Source organism: Lycium ferocissimum, chromosome 11 (genome assembly GCF_029784015.1).
Source record: "Lycium ferocissimum isolate CSIRO_LF1 chromosome 11, AGI_CSIRO_Lferr_CH_V1, whole genome shotgun sequence".
Classification (NCBI taxonomy): domain Eukaryota; kingdom Viridiplantae; phylum Streptophyta; class Magnoliopsida; order Solanales; family Solanaceae; genus Lycium; species Lycium ferocissimum.
The window spans coordinates 43,315,915-43,342,592 of record NC_081352.1 but is presented as its reverse complement, the minus strand read 5'-3'; the positions used below and the strand labels follow the sequence as shown (position 1 = coordinate 43,342,592).

General features: G+C 34.2%; 3 protein-coding genes across 3 annotated transcripts; 1 reads left to right on the top strand and 2 right to left on the bottom strand.

Annotated features, from left to right (window-relative positions):
• The first annotated feature begins 375 nt into the window (after positions 1-375).
• Positions 376-3,443, top strand: LOC132036375 (pentatricopeptide repeat-containing protein At1g11900). The gene is made up of 3 exons (XM_059426701.1): positions 376-690; positions 1,828-2,976; positions 3,074-3,443. Exons 1-2 carry the CDS (start codon positions 541-543, stop codon positions 2,866-2,868), a joined length of 1,191 nt encoding a protein of 396 aa, XP_059282684.1. The 5' UTR covers positions 376-540; the 3' UTR covers positions 2,869-2,976; positions 3,074-3,443.
• A 418-nt stretch (positions 3,444-3,861) lies between these two features.
• On the bottom strand, positions 3,862-9,195 carry LOC132036374 (external alternative NAD(P)H-ubiquinone oxidoreductase B4, mitochondrial-like). The gene is made up of 10 exons (XM_059426700.1): positions 8,992-9,195; positions 7,479-7,737; positions 6,981-7,190; positions 6,308-6,558; positions 6,002-6,221; positions 5,783-5,887; positions 5,361-5,618; positions 5,157-5,278; positions 4,906-5,025; positions 3,862-4,114 (listed from the first exon to the last, which is right to left on the bottom strand). Exons 1-10 carry the CDS (start codon positions 9,081-9,083, stop codon positions 4,027-4,029), a joined length of 1,725 nt encoding a protein of 574 aa, XP_059282683.1. The 5' UTR covers positions 9,084-9,195; the 3' UTR covers positions 3,862-4,026.
• Positions 9,196-15,858: 6,663 nt separating this feature from the next.
• Positions 15,859-21,553, bottom strand: LOC132036823 (external alternative NAD(P)H-ubiquinone oxidoreductase B1, mitochondrial-like). The gene is made up of 10 exons (XM_059427212.1): positions 21,345-21,553; positions 20,456-20,729; positions 19,956-20,159; positions 19,336-19,586; positions 19,025-19,244; positions 18,619-18,723; positions 17,835-18,098; positions 17,569-17,690; positions 16,218-16,337; positions 15,859-16,120 (listed from the first exon to the last, which is right to left on the bottom strand). The coding sequence occupies exons 1-10, from the start codon at positions 21,422-21,424 to the stop codon at positions 16,033-16,035; spliced, it is 1,728 nt and encodes a 575-aa protein (XP_059283195.1). The 5' UTR covers positions 21,425-21,553; the 3' UTR covers positions 15,859-16,032.
• Between the last annotated feature and the right edge of the window lie 5,125 nt (positions 21,554-26,678).

The following is a 26,678-nucleotide window of genomic DNA, read 5'->3' as shown; positions in this document are numbered from 1 at the left end:
ACAAAACTTATTTACCTTGTTTTACATTAACCTAATGAAAAATTCTTGTCTAGCCTTATTAGAAATGTGAAATGTCGTCTCTTGAGTCGAGGGTCTATTGAAAACAACCGCTCTACCCCAATGTAGAGGTAAGGTCCGCGTATACTCTATCCTCTTTTGACCCTACTTGTGAGAAGTTGTTGTTGTAAATATGATACTACGTGTTTTCACAAATATTATAAATTATATTTAGTTAATACAAACTTTAATTTAATTTATAACATAATTATACCAAATTAATCTTATTTGAAGTCAATATTGAAGCAAATAATTCTTTACATCTCTCTAATAATAAATATAGTCATAAGTTTTAGACCTTGAGCTGGCAAGACACATTGTCCCCCTTCCTCCACCCCCAAAAATGCAAGTAAGGGTTTATTCTATTAGCTCTTTTGAATAAATTAGGGGTTTTAGGCTCATCCTCATATCCATTCTTTCTTCTGCAGAATTTGGCAATGAATGCTTAAAACCCTAGTTTGGGTTTCATAAAACCCCTCAAAGATGGTAGCAGGCAGAGCAAAGCTGAGCACTTTAACTTTCTTATTATGCCGTTCTTGTTTTAACTACACTCTCTCTGTTGGCTTACACTCTTCTCCTAAAAAAATTCGGGCATTCAATATACTGCATCAGTGTGGAAATTTCTTTCTTGATGTGAGTCTCTTTACCTCAAATTATCTTGTTTTTATTACTTGTTGGGGGGAAATTACATATATGATATGCAAAGGTCTTTACCCTTTGGAAATTTTACTTGTTCGATGCTTCTTGCTTTTTTCTGTATTAGTAGTTGTTTTTCTGTTCTTTATGGTTGAGTAGGCTATTGTTTATTTCCATGGAGTGAAGCTGGACAAATTAGTGTTTTTTTTTTTCCTATTCATTTATAAAGAGATGTTAGATAAGAATTTCTTTATTTATGCAAGTGTGTTAAGAGTTACTGTCATTAGTATTAACCAGTCAAAAGAAACAAACTTACTCAAGCTGGCACTGGTCCAACCATCTATGAAATTGTCATTTGGTAAAGGTTGTAGTATCTGCTGCATTTCTCTTATCCTTGTTTTTTTTTTTTTCTGGGGGTGGGGTGGGGTTGGTGGTTGTGTGGGAAATGGGAGTGGAGTAAAGTGATGGAATCATAAGGCTTTAACAATGAAGTTTCTCTTTATGATCTAGTTTGCAGAAATAGCTTTCGAAGTATCTCGTTTAAAGCTTGGACTTAGGATAGCTATGAACTGTAATTTGTACTGCAAAAGCCTGTTTGATTTTATGGGGTTGGCTGTTAAGGCTTTTTTCACAATTAACACAAAGAATAACCATATTGAGATTGGGAAACTCTTTTTTATTTGATAATCTCAGGGTCAGCTTGTGCGCACCTCGACTAATTCTACGAGATACCTGCCACCTCCCACCAACAACATGTACTAGGTAACTCTACGCACCAAGGCTAGGAGATGGGAAGAAATCACCTAGTGTTTTTGTGTCTACCGTGATTTGAACCTGAGACCTCATGGTCCTTAACCCACTTCATTGACCATTAGGCCACACCTTTCATTCTTAACCTGCTTCGTTGACCATTAGGCCACACCCTTGGGTGCAAGATTGGGAAACTCTTTTTGCAACACTAAATTATGAGATTATATTATTTTTTTACCCTAGCCCTGTTAACAAACATGCATTGAATGGATAAGATGTTGTGATCCCAATCTTGAGTCACTTTCTTTTGCTGTTTCTATTAGGGAAGTACATTCTTTTCTTTGGTCTTTTAATGTTTTGATTTACTGCTAATTTCTAATACAGAATTGTATTAAATCCATCCCAGTTGGAGTCCTCCTCAGTTGGCCAACATTTGCTCCTTGTAATTTTGGCTGCTGCCAATCATTCTCAACCCAGGCATCCCTTGCTGAAATTGTGGATGGAGTGTTGACGGAAATCCTCTCAGTTATGGCCAATTCTCAAAGTTCAGGAGAGGAACTCTGTGCTGCTTATATTGACAAGTTTTGCAATGACAAAAATCTATCAGGAGCCATTAGGCTAGTGCGGACTTTGCATGATAAAAATATCGCCCTCCCTTCTAGTGCATACAATCGCCTTCTGAAAGCTGCAGTCGACGAAAATGATATTTGCCTTCTATGTCAGACTTTCAAGGATCTGTTATTATCTTGCAAATCTCTGAATTCATCTACATATCTTATCTTTGCTCAGGCATTTATCAAGGAAAATGATATTCACTGCTTACTAAGATTTGTCCGGGAGATTTCGGATTTGATCTTTCCGAGTAGTACTACAGTTATGAATAGGATCATCTTTGCCTTTGCTGAATGTGGACAGGTTGATAAGGCCTTGTTGATTTTTGATCAGATGAAGAGTTTGAAGTCCAAACCTGATGTGATCACATATAACACCATTTTGGGAATCTTAGGCAAGTGTGGTAGAACAAATGAAATGCTTAAAGAGTTTGTGGCAATGAAAGAGGATGGTCTAATTCCTGATATTGTTTCTTATAATACCTTAATTACTGGATTGCGAAAGGTAGGCAGGCTTGAGTTATGCTTAGTATTTTTCAGGGAGATGTGTGAGAGAGGAATTGAACCAGATTTGCGAACTTATAATGCTTTGATTGACAGCTTTGGAAAATATGGTAATATTGAGGAATCATTGAGACTTTTTAGTGAGATGAAGCACAGGGGGATCTGCCCATCAGTTCATGTTTACAAATCACTGATCAGTATTTTAAGGAAGATGGGGAAGTTGGAGTTGGCTGTTGCTTTTTCAAATGAGATGAAGGAATCAATCTCAAATCGTCGTGGACCAAACTATATTCAACGGAAAAACAGATAGTTTAGTATGTCAAATTGATAGTGGACACCGGTTGAGTAATGTTTACGAAGAGCATCAGTTTGCTTCATGCTGTTGCTGCTGCCTTCTTCATAAGAAGGGATCTTTGTGGTATGCATTTTCATAGAATATATGACCTCTAAGACTTCCTGTTTTGAATTCTTGCTGTGCATTTTTGAAGTTTAAAAACATTTTCTTTTGGTTACAGGCCAGTAAAATTGAAGAATCATAAACAGCCATCTGGTCCAATCATAGGCTGACTTCCTGGTGGTTTGATCTCTGAAATGACTACACACCTGAATTTTTCGAAATGTTTTTCCTCGTGTGGTTCTTATGCGCTTATCCTGTATGGAAAGGGAGAAGAGATGCATCTAGTTGATACTTGATAGTGTAAATATCAGATTATTTTGTGGATGTTGTAACCTCAATTATATTTTGGTGCATCATGTAAGTAGTGTAAAAGAGCTTCTCTGTTGACTGAGACTCTTTTTTCATGGCACAATAAACAGAGAGATATTACAATTGTATGATGTGTTTCATCCATCTTGATGTGAAAAAAAGTTTTCCCTTGTTCTGCATCTCAGTACCATGTATTTTCATAGTACATTGAAGGGCACAAGTGATGGAATTTATTTTAGAGGGGAATCTTTCTGGTGCTTTATGATCAATCTGTAAAATACTTGCAAGTAGTGGCGGAGCCATGGCCCAAGGATTGTCAATGATCCCTTTTCCCAGAAAACTGCGCAGGGCACAGTTGAAATTCTTCTATACTATTGTATTGTTTGCTGAGTTTCATCAACACAAGAAAAGCATGCAATGTGGTGAGAAAGGGGTTTTAAAATTTCATCTCAACTCTCGATCAGGACATTTTAACATTTACTTTAATCTGTCTTCAGTCCTTTCGGACTCTGCTTGCAAGCAATGGTATGCCATTGCTATAATAAACAAGTCAAATAATCTAATATACGCCCTTTGTAAGTGCCAGAAAAACAAGTAGAATGCTAAAGAATATGATGAAATATTACTTGGAACCAGAAAGTGGTTTAAGGAAATACAATCTGAACAAAATTTCTCGAGTTTACTATAGTAAGAAGCTCTCAATTACAATAAATAAGGAGCAATAAATCATGTGTGTGTTTAGTTGACAAGTATGATGCTGTTTCAGATTCTGCTAGAATCCCTCCCAAATGTGGAACGCCTTATCCAATCAGATACCACCAACACCCTTGTACGCCAGCTGACTAGCTTGCTGAAATATGAAACCAAACACATTAATATGATGAAAATAATCTCAACATAACTTGGAAACTTGCTCACTCAGTGTTTACACCAAACTGATTAAAGCGGGAACATGTCATATATATAAACTTCGGAAAAGGCTCAAATATGTCATCCATATATAAACTTTACCAGTTAACCATTTATGGTATATTTATAGAAAACATTTACGCCATCTCTAGAAAATAACCATTTATTAGTTTGTAACTCATTTATGTCATCGCCTTTTTTGTTATCAAAATGACTCACCCATGCCATATTTCATTTGGTTTACAATACCATATATGACACGTGGCCTCCAACTAGATTATAGTTGTGGGTGGGTAAGGTGTATGGGTGATTTTTTAATAATTTGGTATTGAAAATTGTTTAATTAAAACGTAGACCTCTAATTGGAGGCCCGTGTCATATTTGGTATTATATAACCGACATTAATGAAAAATGGCATGGATGAGTCATTTTGATAACTGAGATGACATAAATGAGTCAAACTATTGATGAGTGGCATAAAATGAGCCATTTCCTATAGTTCCGATGGCATCCTATAGTTCGATGGCATAAATGAGCCAAACTATTGACGAGTGGCATAAATGAGCCATTTCCGATAGTTGGATGGCATATTTGAGCCTTTTCCGTATAAACTTTACGAGTTAACCATGGTTACATATTCTTGCTTTAGTTTGTAACTCTTAAAGTTATATTGTTTGGTTTAGTGTAAACACAGAGTGCGGTAAGTGTTTTCTGTGATGCGACAATACTTACCTTGCATATACTGAATACCAGAGCCACTGAGTACTATGACCTATTGAAACCCAGTCTCCAGGGAGTTGAGCTGCAGTCTGCTCCCCACCCAATGGTGCAAATTGGCCCAAATGCCTATACCTGTAAGAGGTGGGAAAAGAAGAGGTAAAAACCAACATGAAGCATAAGATCATAGTTAACGCTTAGTGTCAACTCTAAGCAAGAAAATTGACATTCATATTTGAATAGGAAATCATATGAACTCCTCTTACCTAAAAGGATGGAAGCGATGGCGCCCTGTTCCTCGGAACCTTAGTGGACCTTCTGGATTTGCTTCACATATTTTCATGCGATTGAAACAATCAGCGAGGTAGCTACCTTGTTGAGCCGCGACCTAGTGTAGAAAATTACAGACAGAAGCATAAGATGAGGAATAGAAGAACATATAACAAGAGAAAAATAATCCATATATTCACCTGTGCTGTAGCAGGAAGATTTTTCATCTGGGAGTCTACTTCAGCAAGTAGTTTCTTGAACTTGTCAATGTTAATTTCAGCATCGTCTTCTGAATTCTTTAGTAAAGCATTAAAATTTTTCAGCTGCTTTTTCTTTAGATACAGATCCACTTGAGGGTACCTCTCACATATGTCATGGATCACTTCTTTAAAATCATCCACTCTTAGAGTACCAGAATTGTTCTTGTCTGCCTTGCTAAATATGATTGCAATATCTTCCTGAAATGTACATTTGAACTCTAGATATTTAAAACAACTTAGTTCCTCAACTTGCATAAAGATAAAGAAACTTTCATTCACTTTCATTCAATTGTGTCAGCAAGAAATACTGCTAGATTGTTCAAATTTAGCATCCGAAATCAACATCTAAAGATTAACTTTACCATGACACTTCGTTGGTTTATTGTGGCACAATCACCTAGAGCATAAATCTCATTGCACCCTTCAACTCGGAGCCATTCATCCGTTGCTAAGACTCGCCTGTTTGTCTGCAAGCCATCAACGAAAACAGATTGGCTCGAATCATCTCAAGGACGCAAGTTGGTGCTGAAACAAGTATATACTAGTAACAAGAAACACACTAGTAATACAATTGAACATACCTGACCAATTTGCTTCATGAAATCCATAACGACAGGGCGGGTTCCAATGCCAGTGGCCCAGACACACATTCCATATGGTATGCTAACAGTTTGGCCACTGCTTCTCTCTTTAGTTGATATATCACGATCAGTTACTTTCACCACCATTGACCCGGTTTTCAGCTGAATACCATCTCTAGCAAACTTTTCCTCAGCAAAGGCCGTAATTCTTTTGTCAAACCTAAAAAGTGGAAGTTTGAAGTGATTAAAACCAACAACTTACAACTAGCTAACACACTTCAATCTCGCCACGTTAATGTCACTTACATGTTGAGTATATTATCCCCAGCCTCGAGGAGTGTTATCTTGACATACTGTTTAAGAGCAGGATACAACTTGGCGAGATCCTCTTTCACAAAATCATGAAGCTCTGCAGCAAACTCCACGCCTGCTGGACCACCTCCAACAACCACAAAGTGAAGAATTCTCTTCCTCTCCTCTTCACTTATGCTCGGAAGGCTTGCCCTCTCGAAACAATCTATCACAGTCCTACGAATTCTTTGAGCATCTTCTACTTCCTGCAAAGAAATATTATTGACTCAAATGCGACTATACTTCAATTCAAGTGCGACTAATAGCCTGTTTGGCCAAGCTTTTGAGAAGCTAAAAGTGCTTATTTTAGAAAGTTGAGGTGTTTGGCCAAAAGCTTTTAGGGGGAAAATAAGTGTTTTTTGAGAAGTTGCAGAAGCTATTTTTCTAAATTTAAAAAGGTAACTTTTCCCCTAAGCATTTTTGGAACATTGGCCAAACACAAAATACTGCTCTAATATTGACAAAAATGTTTTTCAAATTATTAGCCTATAGCACAAGCTAGTACTTTTGACAAAAAACGCTTTTCAAAATAAGGAGATTTTGAAAGCTTGGTGGATTCGGCTATAAACTATACTTCAATTCATTGACTCATTATTTAGTATAAGAACAATTGCTTAGTAGAGCTTACCTTAAGAAAGTGTGCATTCTCCACAACACCGGGGGTGTTGAAAGTGTTTGCTCGAGCGCCCATAGCAATCACAAGATAGTCATAATCTACAGTAAACTCTTCTATGCCACCACCCAAATGACTTGGTTGGGTTGTTTTACAGTGAACCTTCTTGTTTACTGTATCAATCTTGTAACACTCAGCTTCCTTGAAATCAACATCGAATTTTTTCTGTTACACAGAAAGTACATTATCAAAAATACTTCAATTGGTACACGCAAGAAATAGGCTAATTCAGCAGCCTTTATGTTCAATTTCTTGTGGGAGTTAAATTTTCATCAGTGCGAGTCAAGGGAATGGAATCCTGTCCTCGGATATCCACATAAAGAACACGACGAAATACTTGACACCAAAATCTCATATATGCAACAAGGACATCAGTAATGGTTATTTAGCTTGATTTGAAGAGAATAACAACAAACATGATGAGATCAATAATGGATGATATTTATCGTATACCTTTTTGACAATATTACGAATTGGTTCAACGATGCTCCTTGCTTCTACTGTGCCACAGGTAACGCTAGGTAACAGAGGAGTGAAGGCGAAATAGTTGCGAGGAGACACAATCTGGACAGAGTAAGAGGGGTCTTTCAAATTCTTAAGAAAACTTGTTCCTGCCCAGCCTGTTCCAAGAACTACCACTTTCTTCTTCTTAATATCATCTTGACCTGCATCAGCAAATGCAGTGTGACATACTGCTGCTAGTCCTCCACCACTGCAAGTCCAAAGTAAATCAATCAATTCTAAATAAATTAGTGTCAGCGACATGAATCATGTATATTTCCACTCTATTCCGGTCTTCATTAACGAAAATTCCAGGCAAATTTATATCATTATGTAGCTGACACATATATTAAACGGAAAAGACCATAAAAGAAATTGGTATAACACCTTCAAAGTAACTTGTTTGAAATTGCTAAAATCTGATAATTGTGTTAGGAATTACGTGCAGGTATTTCAAATTCCTCAACTTTGTTTTGTGCATCATCAATGTAAGTTTATAAGTAATAGAAAAACGTAATTATAGTTTAGAATTTTATTGGACGTCCCAAATGTAATGTGTGTTACGCATCCAGATTAAATTTAAATGGCACTACACATTATATTGGTGAGGACAGATGAGTAGAAATGTGCATATTCTCTAGTTTTACATTTAGTCTTGAAATTATAAACAATCAGACACAGCCAATGCAGATTTACATATATATACTTTTTGACTAGGAAAAACTTTTAGCAGTGACCATAACGAATCTGGAATATCCTATATTCATTGGCATTGGTCTAGAACAATTCCTGACTTCCAGTCCATAAAGGCATACGGACCATATTAGATGGGCAAGTTATGGTTTAAATAAACCCAATAGCTTTGGCTTATGAATTCATTAAATAAATACTACAAGATAATAGATTTAGAACCCAATAATCAACAGGGTTGTGGTATAGCTAAGCAGAAGGAAAGGATTCAAAAAAAATTATAATGTACAATTAGGGCCAAAACTTTATATGTTTACTTTTATGTTAAGTTGTTAAAGCCCCTGATATATGAAATGTCTGTCAAATGGGGTTCAAAAATTGCTTTAGATCCAAGTTTTGAATCCTATGTACTATATTACTAATGTTTTATTTTTTGAATCCCCTTGTATAAATTCTTCGAACTCATAAAATTCAAATCTTAAATTAGACTCAGAGAAATGACAAAGCATGTAACACCAACGTTTTATTTGGGAAAATAAAACACAGACAAACAAGACAAAATAAAGACAGCAACAATGAAATACTAAAATGAGAAACAAACCATAAATGGTGACACTAAAACAAGCTGACAATATTGGTGCATATGTTAACAAACAGAATTATCAAAGTAAGAAACATAAAGAACACCAAAACAACACACTAGTGAGAAAGAAAAAGAAGAAAAAAAAAAAAAAACAATAGTGTAACAAAGAAAAAATGTTGAAAATTTCCTGACCTGACAGTGAAAAGAACAAGAACTTTAGGGAGATGAGGGTAGTCACTGAAAGCCCTGGAGGCTCTCTGAAAGAAACTATACCCTGCAGGCATTATGTTGCACCAATACAAACCCTAATAGATTCACTCTCTTTCTGCTTCTCTAAGTTTATATAAGGATGGAAAATAGGAAGAATTTGTCAAAAAAAAAGAAGCCAAACTTTCCATATATGAACGTAGTTACAGCGCAGCCACTTTTATGGTTTGTTTGTTTGTTTTGTTTTTTTAAGGGCCTTGTGGAGTAAGTGTCACGCAATAAGGCAATATTAGCGTACGTTGAATTGTCAAACCTAAAAGTAAGGGAACGTGTCATTATGGGTCTCCATGTTATTAGGAGGACTTGCACCATTTTTTGGTGTTTGGCCCGTACAACGTTGGATTCGGGTACAAAGAGTTACAATTGGCTGACAGCTGACTAGGCAAGTAGAATAGTACCTGGCAATAAACTTTTCCTTTTTTGGCAATAAACCAAAGGAATTTTAAATTTAAATGGCTAAAATATCATGTACTTATATTTTGAAAATTAAAGACTCATTTGGCCTTGAGAATTTTTCACTTTATTTGAAAATCAGCGTTTTGGCCATGAAAATTTTTTGTGATTTGAAAAACACATAAAACCCTGTTTTCACTACTTCTTTTTTCACTTTTTTAACTTTCAGTGCATTCAAATAACCAAATCTTCGATGCAAAAACTATAACTAAACACAACTCCATTTTCAACTCCAACTTCAAAATTTCAAATAAAGTGAAAAATATTGGCTTTCATAGCCAAACGCCTACTAAGTCGTTGCATAAGATGATCATGTCACATGCATTTGGTATTACAACGAACTGTATTGTTAAGAAAGTTGTATGATGGTATCGTTACTGTTACATATATACACAGGTTATGCATGACGTAAGATCAGTCAGTCTGGAGCCTGGAGCATTCATAATTTTGCACAAGCCAAATGAACAAGAGACTGAAACAAGATTATAGCGTCAATATTAGAGAGAGTAGAAACGACAGTCGACAAGTCGATTCTTCTCATAACTCTTTTTAATTTAAGCAAATTCTTTTATTTAGAATCTGAAAATCTCGTTTTGATGTCGCGCTTCTTTTTCAAAGGTTAGGCAAGACGTCATTTTGTACCAACATTTTAAAAAGCATAGTTTACATTAAAGTCTTTCATTCTTAATATCTATATATTTTACAATTATAGTTAATAATCTTCTATATATTATTAAAAGGAGAGGAAAAAGCCCTCTCCTTAAGCCAAGACAAACTACCTTTCTAACTAATAAAACTTCTTAATTTTAAATAACTTTTGAACTTGAATTAAAACTTTTGAAAAAAACCACATAACCGTGCATATAGTGCCAAAGCCGTCTGAAAATCTCCAAACATGTTTTGATTAGTTATAAGGATTAAGATAACTTCCAATGCTTGCATGTTAAACCCACGTTCTCCATCTCTTCTTTTTTCTTCTGGCCACATTCCCCATATTTAAATATGTAGAACACTCAATTTAAAACTGCTTCCTTTGATCCGGCAAAGGTGTCATTCCTTTTACAAATCCATGTAACCATCTCACATCTAAAAGAGCAAAATTCTTCAACTGCGCATATGCCATGGACATCAGGTACAACCAATAGTTAATTAGATTGAAGATAAATATTTTTTAAAATTCTTTTGTGATTATCCTACTTATCTGCAATTTTAATTCTAATTCTTTTTTTTTTATCATCCTACTTATCTCCAATTTTAATTCTATTAGGTCAGGAAATCTGTCGGAGAATATCCTCTGGCATAAAAACTTCTAGCAACAAACTACGTTCTTGCAAATTCACTTTTATTTGGATTTTCAGATTTTCTGCATCAAATTATAACAGCATTGGATGAGAACTATTGAATCTCTCAACAAATCAGATCAGTTTGTTAAAGTTTTTGTGTGAGTGATTTACCCTTCTCATAAGCGAAATCACCATCAGCGAAAAGTTTAGCATTCCGCTTTTACTCTTACTTCTAGCACTATGTTTTAACTGTTAATTCCATTAATTGGTGTGTGTTGTATAAGTTTTTTGAATATCTTATCAAGGATGATGAAAGGATATTGGATGCTATAATGCAGATTAGGCTATTCAAAATTGATATATCTTCTTAGATATTGCATATTCCAATAGTCTTTAATGGTTAACTAAATTTAGTTGCTCAGTGGGGGAAAGTTTAATTGGTTTTTCCAGTTTGAAGTTACAAGAATTTTGAGTAGTGGTTGATTAGCATACAGTACAATGGTATTGCTTTTAAATTGTTCTTTCTTCGTCTCTTATTATGGAGTTCTTCCAAGTACCATATATTCTCTTTTTTGTATAGAGCAGGATTTAGTTTTCATCCATTACTTACGAATGCTGATGCAGAATAAACTTCATGTTTCGCCTTCGCAGTGTGACCAAAAGGAATAACAATTAAAATCTGCTTTTTCATCTTTAGGAATTGGTTCATTGCTTACTTCTTTCTCAGTGGAGAAACTACAAATTTATAACTACACTTTTGGCAGGTAATAATATCATATCCTCCAACTCTGGTTTGAATAACTTTCACAGTTCAATTCTCTTGCAATTATTCAATCAACCAGCTCCTTCTTCACACACCGTCTCATCTACAAAGGTCATAATACTTTGTCAGGAAAAGGATTTTGGTTTCTTTCTTCAGATTTACAGTATTAGGCAGTTATACTATTTGTATATCTTAACATTTATATTGTCTCTTATTCTATGTCAATGCACAACTCTCACGCAACAAAGAAAAAACCATGATTCAACGTCTTTAAAGGACATTTATCCGAAAACACATTTCTTCATTTCTATCAAGTTTTTGGGCATGGAACGGTAGACTGTGATTCAGCTCAAACAATAACTCCTAATCTACCATCTCTGCTCCAAAGCACTATCACTATTTGGTACAATTTTGCTGTGTTTGCTCCCTAAGCCATGAGAGGGACCTTGTGATTCGTTCTGAAAAGAAGTTTTGTTATCATACTTTATGTTGTGGCCACATTTTCTCTTGAAGACCACTGAAGGATGATATATGGTGTGCTCGGGGTTAGACGACGTATATAGTTATCAATCACCTTTAAGAAAAAGTATCCTAGCACTGCATTTATAAAAGTTATTCATTTATTTCAAAATTTATAGTTGAAATGACCTCTGCATATATTTACCTTCTCATCCATTTTGGGGGGTTTTCTTTTATTGGGGTAAAAGGGGGGCGGGGTGGTGGTGGAGGGGGTGATGTACTTTAGAATGTAATATTGTTTTTTAATTGGAGATCTCTTGGAGAATGTGTGTACATGATCAAAGCTTTAGTTGCTAAGTTACGAGTAACTAACTGTGAAGATGGTGACAAGATATAAATTTTAGTGTTTTACGTGATTTGGATCCATAAGTTTTGATACTTGGAGGCTGCTACACCAATTTTCAATTTGATGAGCTTCTTAGTCCATCTATCCCTTTTTCTATTGATTAGTAGCCAACAAAAATTAACAGAGGAACTTTTAGCTCTTGAGCTTAAGGCGACAGTTTTGAACAATTTCATGATTGTATATAAATAATATGGTAAGCCTGGGGTTTCCTTTCAAGGTGAATTCTAACCAATCCGATAAAATTGTACTAATAATTTATTTTTTCCATTGTTTTCATTAAGAGCTGCTATTTTAGTACATAGGTAAGACTTTCATTTTTCAATTCTTGAGCTTGGATATGGAGCATCTAAAGTGCTTTCTACCTCAAACGACTCGCTGTTTAGAATGTGATGATTCATATATGGTATCCAATTATCAGTATCTTCCCTCTGCTTCACATGTATATTTTCTGTTTTTGGGCTTTTTGTGTACAATTGTTACATTTTTTTTTTCCCAATAGAGAATTGTGAATTGGCTTGCTCCTAGCTAGGAAAGAAAAAGAATAAACCATTTGAGAGAAAACTCTTCAACGCTTAATGAAACTTGCATAGATAGAATTGTCCTCCTTAACTCAAGCTAACATTAAGAAGGTCAGTTTATTTATCTTAGTTATAGACAAATACACAGATTTCCATTTTTACTTATCTTTGATCTTGATGTATGGTCCATAAACACTCTTCTTCCAATAAGAGTTATTCCTTGCCTCGATGCTTTGGGAGCTCTCATACATGTTTAGGAATGCGAGACGTTTAACCTGCACTAATACAACTTTCTTTAGAGAGTTGAATTTTTTTTCGTGTATTACATCACTATCTTAAAATTAGCGTATTGTCATGTGCCTATCAATTACGTTAGGGTATGATCAGTAATTAATAAAAAAAATTATTATGTTGAAAGACGCTTCAAAAGATACATGTACTGAAAGTTTGTCCCCTTAAGATTTTATTCTTCTTTATTGTTTAAATTATTTCATAGTGTCTGCAGCTGCTTCATCACATTTAAGTCCATCAAACTACGATAACTAAGCAAGCTGACACATCAAAGAAACATTCTCCATTGGATGTCATACAAATGGATTGTGTTGCATATATAGAAGAGATTAAAGCAAGCATGTTAGTATGTAATAAGACTGATTCAGAAAAAATGAGAATATAAAATCTATAATATGTCACCCATGGTTCATATAAAATCTGTTCACAGTTGGATCAGTCTTATTACATCTTAACATTTTCAAGTGTTAAGTTGATTCTTGCTCATACATGTTTAATCTATTTTACGTATTTAAACACAGAGAAGGGAATCTTAGATTTTTCTCTTTATAAATGGTGAAGTTTGTCTATGTTTTTTACTCTTTGATCTCTAACTTTTCTTACTTGCACTTGATGCTGATCTATCCATCACCTGCTCCTACTCAAACAGAGATTAAAGCAGGTAGAATCATCCAAAGAATCACTAAAATTCTATAGTTGAAGTTACATATTTTCTACGTCTTCAGCTTGACTTTGTCCCCTTTAGTTGCATTTTCAAAAATGATAACTAAGCTAATATTTTTCGCACATACTAATAATTATATAAACATTACGGCTTTAACACATTGGCATTTATCCTCGAAGGTGATAGGAATTTGGTGAAGCAACAGTTTTTAAGCCGACAACGGCATCAATACGCACATTTATCTAAAATTGAATCCTCTTAATATGTAAGAAAAAAGTAGTCAGTCATGAAGCAGTAGCAACTACATATACCATAGAAAATGTTAGTATGTAATAAGACTGATCCAAAAAAAATGAGAATACAAAATCTGCAATATATCACAAATGGTTCACATACGTCTGTTACTATTATTTCTCTCCGTTATTTTTTTCTTTGAAATGATCTGCGCATCGCGCGAGTACGTATACTAGTAACAATAAATAACCTAATCTTCGGTAATCAAATTTTCTTAAGACATATACAAATTTCATGTTGAGTGGGTGATACATTCATATAAGGATTAAAGTATAACGCAAAAAGGATCAAAAGTATCTTAACGTATTGGAAATGATTTAAATTTGCCCTCCTTTCACCTATTGAACCTCAATTGACTTTTATAGTAAAAAATGTCCCTCCTTTTAACAGAATTATGAGATGACACGTGTGAGATTTAAATTAAACAGGCGGTATTGAATTATCGATCTACGTGAATATTAGACCACAATCATAAACGACCAAATTCATATGAATTTATTTGGTCAATAATTATTGGGGCCGAATTTCTAGGATTGTTAAAGGATGAAGAAGCAGAATTGAACATAGGTTTAGAATTGATTCGAGCTTGTTTGCATCAGTTTTGAACCAAAAAACGCAGCTTCAAACGAAGAAGACATTGTTGCCTTTTGAATCCATTGAATCGTAAAATGTGACGCATTGAAGGAACTGGATATGAACAAATCCGAAGTTTGTAGAAAGTTTTGAAGTTTGTTCATTTCTTGAGGCCAATAAACCATTATTAAACTGATTTATGCCAATAATTGTTTTGAAATTGAATGTATGTTAGAAAAAATTGAATTGCCATTGTTGAATGATTATTGGAGCTTGAGTTGAATTTTAAACTCGAAAATTTATTGCAGGATGAATACAGTATTTTCGAATTTGGATTTTGAGGTATTTCTAATTTCAAAATATTATTTCTACGAGGAACCAACAAGTAACTCGAACTATAATTAATTATCGAGGTTTGTTGAACTATTGAGTTGTTATATGGACTAGTTACAACTCTTGAGCCCAATAATGAACCCAACTAGTTGTTTCCATTTGGAATCTGCTGGTTGTTGAATCGATGGCTTCTAGCATGGTGAAGTCGACTTTATCACTGCTGAACTCAAATAATTTCCAGTTGTTTCGGGTTAATCTGGGCGGGGTTGGATTTATGGTTGGAGCCACGTGGATCAGTAAATCAGCACTATCGACTTAATTAAATCTGCACATGCCCATCTCATAATTCTATTAAAAGGAGTGACATTTTTAACCTAAAAATTAACGTTAAAGCCAATGTGAGTCCAATAGGTGGAAGAAGGGTACTTTAACACGAAAATTAATGTTAAGAGCAACTAGGGCCCAATAAGTGGAAGGAATGACATTTTTAACCCAAAAATTAACGTTAAGGGCAGTTGGGATCCCAATGGGTAGAAGGATGAGAAATTTAAGTCATTTTCAATATGTTAAAGGGCATATTTTGGGGTCCAAAAAAGTAGAAAGATGATAAATTTAAGTCAATTACAATACGTTAAGGACATATTTTACTCTTTTCCGAAAATAAAATGAAATAAACCAAATCGACCATCCAAAAGGTTGGGTTAATATATATCAAACAAAACCTATAGGTTCTAATAGAAGTGCGGTTCAATAAATAAGACAAACGAGGAAATATATATTCTTATGTAATATATTTGAGTATAAACAAATTATTAATTACTATTCGATTTACAGTAAAAGTTTATACAAATAGAAAATTATTGCATCATATTAATTTGCTAATAGAAAATTCTTGCAAAAAGACATTCTAAAATGGGGTCCCAAAGCCATCATATTCGACTTGAATCTCTTCCGAAAATGTATCTTCTTGTCCAGTCCCATACCACTAGAATCCTTGTACGCCAGCTAACTTGCTTGCTGAAATGCAAATATTTTGTAATTAGACTCGTGTAAAAAAAACATTAATAATTAAGTGAACCAAAGTAGCTAGATGTGAAATACACTAATCAATCACCTTGCATAGACAGAATACCAGAGCCACTGTGTGCTACGACCCATTGAAACCCAGTCTCCAGGAAGTTCTGCTGCTGCTTTGCTCCCACCTAAAGGTGCAAATTGCCCTAAATGCCGATACCTGAAATATGACATATTCACAAGTTAAGAACATTCGAGAGAGGAGAAATTAGGACCTTTATTGAGTAGACCAATTAAGCAGATACGGATCTAAGATTTTAAGCAAGTGAGGAGAATCATTGCATAGTCGCAATTTCTTTGTGATGATGTGTGTGAACTTAGTACTATGTACATTTCAATTTATATGTGACATAGTTTCACTTGACATGGAATTTAAGCAGAAAGGTAGACTTTTGAATTTTGTAGTCTTAAACATGTCGTAACATTATGTAGGTGTAAGACTTTTGCAACGTGTAGTCTTAAACGTGTCATATCATTTGTATGACTATAGAAGCATCTAATTAAGGTAAAATGAGAAGTTTAAAGCCAAGTGTCTCTAGATATAAACACATTCTTTTTTTAACAGATTAATAAGAAAATAGTGACATAAACTGAAAGCGGAGGGAGTATCAGATATTTATTCTTTACTTTGGACTTTTCTACTAGATATAGTTTCAATCAAAGCACATATATATGCCCGAATCAGCTGCTAACATGCTATATTCACCCCAACAATTAAGTCTTGAATCATGCTAGTGTAAGGAAGTTAATCAAACTAGCTAAGAGAAACTCTAGCACTACTTGTGCTATTAATTCTTTTTTATGAAAGTTGAACGCGAAAGAATGATGCTTAATTTGTAGAAGAAGAAAGAAACAAGGAAGTTTATATCTTGGCTACGAAGTTCAAAACAACAATTGGAAAAGGATTAAGAAACAAAGGGAAGAACCAGCAGTACATGTCGAGTGGAGATGAATATGCAACACTTGGATTGACTTAAATGGGAACATATGCTTATCAATAAGTCCTGAATGTCATTTACCTACATCGGCAACCTATTAAATTGAAGAATTAGCTTAAGAGCATAAAGCTCAAATGCTCAATGATTCTCAACCCAAGAAACGGGGAAAAAGAGAGGCATAAACAATCGTAACAACTGGTGAGCCTGTTTACCGGTAGAATCTCCTTGAAGCTTAAGTTCAAGAAACATTTTTGTTACATGTGAAACTAAGTGCCAGTGAATGAAAAGTCTGATCATACGTACATCAAATTCATGAGTGACAGAGTGTGTAGAAACAAATAACAGAATCATGTCTATATAGGAAAACTTGACTAGCTGTAAGTTTTTCCAGTACACTCGTACATGCAACAGTGAAGTAAGAAAAGTAATTCACTCAAGAAGAGGAAGCCATACGTGAAGGGTCGAAATGCATGACGCCCGGCACTTCCAAAGAGGCGAGGGCCTTCAGGGTTAGCGTTGCATTTTTCCCAACGGTTAAAGCAACCAGCAAGATATGAACCTTGTTGAGCAGCTACCTACCATGCAAATTTTTGTTTAAAAAATGAAATAGCGAAAAAATGAAGTAAAAGAAAAAAGGAACAGTCCTCACGTACATTTCCTTTGACTATGGGAATACACTAGGATAGCATCAATGAACACAATCATGAGGGAACTTATACCTGAGCAGTAGCTGGTAGACTCTTCATTTGGGAATCTACATGAGAAAGGGCTAACTTAAATCCTTCAATATCTACTTCCTCTCTTTCATTTCCCTCTGAATCCTTGAACAACTCCGTTACTTCAAACAAATGGTTGCTCTTCAGGTACAATTCCACTTGAGGATATCGGATGATTATGTCTTCCAGAACATCTTGGAATTCTTCAATAGTTAAGGTTCCAGAACGATCCGTATCCGCAGCTTCAAAAATGGTTGAAATATCTTCCTGAACCACATAAGACGCACGAAAATGCAAATTGAAGGTGAAAAATATAAAGGCATGTCAATATTATGAATCTAGTAAACGTTAACTGTTCTGCTAGCAGAAGATAGTAAAGGATACAATAATCCTCATAAACTATAGTATGTTTTATCCTCTGTTTTTTTCTTTACGTCCCGTCTCTATTGCTAATGTTGGTAAGATATCAAATATTTTAACCTGAGACGCAATAGTACTAGCCCTGCAGGCCACTTCTAACATTGCAAAATCAAATTCATTGAGTATTCGGTTTGTCTGATATCTACAAGGCATAAGCATCATTAGGTAAGGAACAATTCTTTGTCATGGTGCTTGATGGCTGTGTACTTTACTAATTAAGATTTTTCGGGACTAAACTATATTGGAATTTGGGACTATGCTTTGCTTATCATGAAAGTCGAAGAAAGAAGAAAAAGCAGAGTTGGGGAATAGATTAAGAGTTCCTGAAATACTTTAGGCAATAGCTACTTGGTCAAGACTAGCATACCATAATTTTACGTTGATCTACGGTTGTACAATCACCAATAGCATACACATCGGGACAACCCTTTACTCGCAACCATTCATCAGTTGCTAGAACCCATCTCTTTCCCTGCCAAAGAAAAAGGGTGAATATCACATGGTCATGATTAACTTAACTTGCACTTCCGCTATTCAGAAAATCTAACAATGTATACGGACCCAAGATTTAGAATAAGTGATTCAAAATGAGCGTGTTCTTATTATATGTATACATATTAATCTGTTGTGCATATGAATGTATAGTCCAAGTTGAAAGCAATGAGTTCAGTTGAATGCACGGAACCCACCTGAGGCTACCACAACTCAGCACAGGCTTCATTGGTGCTCAATAATACAATAGACAAATAAGGGGGATCATAGTGCAAACATACCTGGCCAATTTTTTCCATGAAATCCCTCACGAATGGGCGAGTACCAACTCCAGTTGACCATACAACCATACCATGGGGTACAACAACATATTCTCCTGTAGATTTTACTTTCATGTTAACTGAATGTTCAGAAACACTCACAACACGGCAACCTGTCAAAACCTCAATTCCATCTCTTTGAAACTTTTGTTCAGCAAAACAGCTAATTCTTTCATCAAACCTGCACATAATCAATACATTATGATCTCTAATAAGTTGTCCAATATTCGAATCTAGTCTTCGAAATTGACACTTAAGTTCATGAATATTACGTGTTCAGGATATGATCTCCAGACTGGATGACTGTAATCTTCACTAAATCCTTGACTGAAGGATACAATATTACCAAATCCTCGTGGACAAAGTCATGTAGCTCAGCTGCAAATTCCACTCCAGTTGGACCCCCTCCAACTATAACAAAATGGAGATTGGTCCTTCGCTCTTCTTCACTTAAGCCCGGGAGCACAGCTTTTTCAAAACAATCTATTACAGTTCTCCGTATCTTCTGAGCATCTTCGACTTCCTGTATGACACATGATTCACTCTTTTCAGAAATCCAAAATTTAGCAGAATTGATTACTCAGAAGATCACTCAACTAATAGAAATTGTGCAAAAAGTCACTATGTTTTGTCATTTCACATACAAAGTCACTAACTACATTCAGGTGATATTTCCGGCCACTTAGCTGACATGGCAACATTTTGCCGTTGCCAAAATCACCCATCTTACTTTAATAAATTAAAAAAGACCATCAATATGACTAATGAGTCCAAAACTATCTAATTAATGAGGTCTTAAAATACATGTAGTTGTGTATTGTGTAGAGAAAATGTGCTATGAATCCGCCATCTGAATTAATCAGGGAAAGAGCATAGAGGCAGAGAAGTCTACCTTCAGAAAGTGACAATGTTCCACGACACCTGGTGTGTTAAAAGTATTCACTTGAGCTCCTACTGCTACAACCAAATAATCATATTCTAGTGAAAAATCATTCTCTCCAACCAAATTTTCCACAAGAGAACGGCAAACGACTTTATGGTTTTCAGGATCAATCTTGAGACATTCTGCTTCCCAAAATTGAATTTCTCCATTTCTCTGTACGAATAAACAAAAACTCAACAACATACATAGGTAGTATCAATCAAGTGTCCAGTTATATACTCGTATTTACACCAAACTACATGGATTTACTATAATTAAGTGATAAATCGATATGATAATACACATTATTAACCATGATGAACTGATAAAACAATATGTTAAAGATACATGTCATGCATTTATTTGTTTAGTGCAAACATTAGATGTGAGTAAGTTTTTCCTGTCAAGTTGCCTCCACGTCTTTTTTTTTTTTGAACACCGAAGCAAGTTGTTATGAGAGCTCATCTTACCTTCTTTATGATATTCCTGACTGGCTCTACAACGCTTCGTGCCTCAACAGTTCCACAAGTGACACTAGGTAACAATGGAGTAAATGCAAAGTAATTTCGCGGAGAAACCACTTCGACATCATAGGAAGAAATATCCATATCCTTTAGGAAGCTGGTACCAGCCCATCCTGTTCCAAGTACCACTATTTTCTTCTTCTTTGAATCTGATCGACTCCTTTCAATAACTTTTTCATTGTTGTCTACATTTTCTGCATATACCATGAGACCCCCGCTACTGTAACAACCAGCAGAAAAAAATAAGTAGTAAAATCCAATGTAAGATCGCATAAGAAAAAATTAAAGCTCAGCCTCTAAGAAATATTACATGCATACTACATCTCATAAAAGTACAATTTAGGGAATTGACATTTAACGATCTCATATTTTACGGAATTAATCATCTTTGTTTGCACAAGAATATGTGGAGCTTCGCATGTTTGAAAGCACGGGAGAACTTCATTTGTTGATATTATTATGGTTTATTCAAACATTATTATACCTTCCCTATTCATCACGGGTTGGTTATTTGTCATCATGGTTTAGCTTGCGATGTGTTTGGAAGCCCTCGGTCAAACTAGTATTTTACTGAGAGCCGACAAGGAATTCTATTTCTTGACTGAACAATTGGAACAAAAGGGCCCAACCATAAGCCCAAAGGTGACCCTTTCAGAGCAAATGAAGTAGGGGGTAAACGAGAATTGATGGAAGTTAGGATCACATCGTGAGAGGACGTGTTGAAAACATAATTAAACAAATAAAACAATGTGATCTTTCTAACAATTTAGAACTACAAGAGAAAAAAGAGACATTGTAAGTATCTGCAAACATTAAGGGATCAAACAGAAAATACCTGATACTAGAGACAACCAAAAGCCTGGAATAAGAAGAGCGGATATGAAGAGCTCTTTTCAAATATGAGAAACCCCTCATCTTCGTCAATTATTCCCTCAAAATGATCAAATATTGACAAATCTGCTTAATTAGTTTTGTATTTCTTTTACATAATCTGCTTAATTAGTTTTGTATTTTCTGTTACATGATCTGCTTAATGGCTATGGAACAAGTGAGTATTGAACATAGTCTGAAAGTGTTGAACGTGGCAGCTTCTAACCCGAGTCTACACCGGACTAACAGATCTTAAAAGCGTTAATTAAGTTTAATGCCACTTGTAACTTCCTCTTTCCAAAGTCCAAATTATTATTTTAAATAAATCAACAATTCATAAATTAAATGTTTTTTTTTAAAATCAAGAAAAGAGTATTTTTTGAAGGGAAAAAAAATAGGAAAGGGAACAATGAGAACGGCCACACTTATTATGTGAAAGACTACACCTATATCATTAAACTATAAGCCTCGACAGTATTTTCTTTGTTTAGCTTCTGTGTATTCGATTTTTAGATTGCTACTGCATATTATCACCTGTTTAGTCTGACTTTCAAAATCAACTTATTTTAAAAAGTATTTCTGTCAGTAAAATCATTTTTGTTAATATGTTTATATCAGAATATGTATTTAGTGAACAAGTTTTATATTTTAGTTACTTAATTTTTAGTTAGCTGATTTTTATATGACAAAAAAAAAAAAAAAAAAGGATTTTTTATGTTATAAGTCTTTGGAGGATGACCGGGAGTTAATTTTTCCTAAAGCTCTATAACAAACAAAAAGCTTTCTGTTAGTTATTAAGGAATTGTCTGTTATCCTCACTCTCATTGTTAAGACAAATATCACATTATTGTTTATACTTTATACAAATTCCGGGGTTCGGTGTTAAATTGCTCTCTTCATTGTGAATTGTAATAATGCGAACCCGAGTATGTTACATTTATGATTTTAAACTACTAACTGACTATTGTTCATAACACTATAGTACAAGAAGTTTGTACGTACTTTCGACGTTGAAAAATGGATAATTAGAGTAAGGACATATTAAGGATCCACATCAATATATCATACAATATGCATCGTTATTGCCTGCCATTGATTTGCTTTAATTTTCTTAGCAAACTATCAAACATCTACAATTGCTCTGATTAACTCCAGCAGCATCACATTTGCAACTATGAGGCATCTTACTAGCTGGCCATTGGAATAGAGAGAGATTGCCACAACTAACGTTATCACATGTCCCAGGAGCCTTGAAACTTCCTGGACAAAACTGAATGTCACCTGACACTAAAACATGAGAAGTATACAAGTTAATTAGGATTTAAACAATCAGAAACAACAAAAGAAAAAAGAAAAAAGACCGTCAAAGATTAACTTGCAAAAAGATAAAATATTCGCATATGTATTAGGGAAAAAGAACAGAAACACTCATACCTAGCAAAGGGTTGAACAAGGTAAGAAATATTGCCAAAGAGAGGAAAGAAAACACAATGTAACTCTTCATTTTTTTTCAACTCTTCACTTTTCGTATAATTTCAAACTATGAATTGTTTGTGCTACAGCGTACACATGTAGAACTCTTATATAGGGCTCGAAGGAATGTTTAACATTATTGCATTAGTTCAAATAAGGCAGGTAATATGGGAGGATACTAAATGAGATTTTTCCTTCTCTATCTTTTTCCTATGAGTGATACACACGATTGAACGTAATTGTAATCGCATTTTGTTTAGACATGTCATTTCCAAAAACGTAATTGATCCTTGTAAGGACTTTATTTGATTAGGTCATTTCCAACAATAAGCACGGAGCAGGAGCATTGTGGCTGCTTTCTAACTTCTCGTCAATCTTGCTTCCTTAATTGATTGCTGAAAGTGCAAGTCGATTCTTTCCTTTTTATGTATATAAAATAAAATCTTCAAGCTTCCTTGTGCTGCTCTTTCCATTCATTTTTACTTAGCACACCCTTTAAAGAGTTATAAATAGAATGATAATTTTACTATGTCACCTCAATTTATTACTAAGACATCTAATGATTGAAATCGATCAAACAATATTTAAAAGTTGTGCAGACACTAATAATTTCTTGAAGTTTTCAACCCTAAATAATTAATAATAAGAGTAAAATAGGAACAAAATGGTAATTATTTCTTAATTTTTCAAACTGAACAAATAAAATTGGATAACTATTTTTAATATACAGATAAGTAAAAATGGACAGAGGGAGTATTTGCTTGATATTCGCATATTCTTACTCTCCTTCCTTGTTCACTTGATTCAACATATTCTTCTTGGGTTGTGCCTTGATCTTCTCTGATAGATTGGCCTTTCTTGTATATAGTCAATCTCATGCCTTCCTTGTATTTCTCTGCGCTGCATAAAGAAAATATCTGTCATAATTAAAAGTGAGTTTTATTGAGTTCAAAAATTACCACATTCGATTTTAACTCATGAAACTTAGAACAACTTGATTTTGTGCCTCATACAATTGGTTGTGAGATTTTTTTATAGGCCTCACACAACTAATACTAGTTGTGAATTTTTTTATTTTTTTTTTATCTCACAGGTTGGTGGATCACTGGATTACTTTGTTCTATTCACTACAAAAAAAAAAGGTAATTTGCGGAGGTTGAAAATTGCGATTCGCAGGGGTTTAGCCTCCACTAATTGCTTGAGGAGGCTAAAACCCCTCCGAATTGCAACTTTCAACCTCCACAAATTACCCATTTTTTTATAGTGATTTTATATGTTTTTTATTAGTCTGTCCAAAAACGAATGAAGTATATATTTTTATATTTAAAATAATCTAATGTTAAGTCTATATTTTATCATCAGTTAAATTTTTTTATAGCCACATAAATATTATGCCATGTTTAATACATGTTTTGAAAAAATATTTCTAATTGATTTTATCTAGAACCAAATCACATAACGTAAATTGAAGCACATGAAGTATGAGTTACTTATGAGTTAACATTCCAAATCTAAACGAAATGGCTTCATCAGAAAAAATTATTTTGCTTCTCACGACTAATACTAATTGTATGACATTTATTTTTGTCTCACATTTTTATAAATAAAAAGTTTATGGACCTAAAAATATAAAATTTGAATCAGCTGACTTATAAGGCAAAAGTAAATCTGATTGTGTGAAACATAACAAAAATTTCGCCTCATCAATGATATCCAAGAAAACATGACAGGACCATAAAGAGTAAGATTTGTAGAATCTTCATGTGTCTTTCATACATCTTCTATTGTCAAATCGTAAAAATTACATACGCATTCAAGTTCAGACACCATAATATCTCTGGTATGAGCGCGCATAATATTCAAAGATGTAACTAAATAAGTTTAACTAGTCTCTCATGGTTGAGTTTAAACTTGTTTCGGATTAATAGTTACATGTTTATACATGTCCTACTCCTACAATCCCTTTGGACTTTTTTGAAAAAAGAATAAATGTCACCTAAAACTGGTCACGCAAATTCTTGACAGTATGCAATATACTCGTATATAGAATGTGATATACACGAGCTGCCACATGTATATTTCGCACTCCCTCCGTCTCAATTTATGTAGAAGTGTTTGGATTTTGAGATTCAAATAAATTATTTTTTAACCGTAAATTTTTCATATGCCTTTTAAATATTTTGAATTATTAATTATTGTAACTTATAGCATTTTTTCATTAGCTTAAAATATGTGAATTTTATTTCAAAAAACTAAAAAATTCTATGTCTAAATTTACAATTAAAATTAAGAAGTTCGAATCACTAAAATCGAAAAGTATCCACATTTGATTGCTTTTTTCTGTTTTTTCTTATTCTATTACATTTTTTTTTTCTATTTTTTCTTATTCTATTACATTTTTTTTTTCTTGTGGCTGTGGATTTCTCCTTCTTTTAGATTGATTCTACCAAAAACAAGACATTTTCCGAGCCTTCTAGCCGTGTATACCCCTATTAGAAAGTAGGCCGAGTCCACTATCAGAATAATCCTTACTAAGTAGCGTTTGGCCATAGAGACCAAAAAAATATTCACTCTTTTTTGAAATTTTTGAAGTTGGAGTTGGAGTTGTGTTTGGCTTTAGTTTTTTAAAATAATATTTAGTTGCTGAAATGTATTTTTTCTAAAAAATATGAAACATGATTTATACCTCTCATTTTTAAAAACTAGCAAAATCACCCAAAACAATTAATAAACATAACCGCGAAAAATATATGCAACTACACTCGATATCGGCTTATGTAGTGCTCAAAAGCGATGGTCTTTTTCCATTAAAAAAGGCAGCAATTGCCAACTAGGAGGGTTCTTTGGTATACACAAAAAATATACCATCTCTAAATATGTTACAAAATTCTCACTTGCTTCTTTTTTTTTTTTTTTTAGCACTTGATGATCTGAATGTTGTTAGAGTGGAGAGCAACTAAACAATATAAGTTGCCTCGACCGGTAAAAAAAGTTGGATGAACTTAGGGGTAAATTGAGCGAACATAAAAAAAATTTGGGTAAAAATTGAAATAGAAAAACAAAAGTAATGGTCCAAAATGAAAAAAGTAGAAAAAAAATAAGATTTTGGTTGTTTTTAAATTTCAAATACAACTTCAAGTTGAATTTGAAATTTTTATGTATCAAACACCATAAAGTGAAAAAAGTGAAGAAAACAATTCGGAAAAGGTGAATAATTCTCATGGCCACCGGATCCTAAGGTTTGAGGCATGCAAACCTATTTAGACAACCTATGTTTCATTTTATGCGGTATTTTTGTTATTAGTGTGTTCGAGAGATAAATAATACTAATATTTTTATATTTAAAATAGTTTAATTTGAAATTCTCATTTTATCTACAATTAAAGAAATTATGCTTCACGGAGTAAATAGTCATATTTATATGATTACGAGTTTTTATAACAACAAAAACCACAACAACAACAACAACAAAAAGTATTATAACATGTTTAAGATAATAAATCTTCATTTTCCTACGTATCAATTCTGTATCGAGAATCAAATCGCTTAAATTGAATCACAGGGGGTAAGAGTAACATCCCAAAATGCCTCCCTAATGATATATAACGAAGAAAAAATGAATATATGACTGGAGCATAGTTAAAGTGCAAGAATCATAAGTACATGCATATTGTTATGGGTGCCTTGTCGCGCCAGCAAGCCTTGTCGCCCCAACTCAGCCAAGTGAGTGCCTGACCGTGCGGCGACGTGAGTGACGATGGGCTTCAAAAGGAGCGTCGGCAAAAGGACTATGCGGTAGTCAACAACCATCTAGATATGTTGCGTT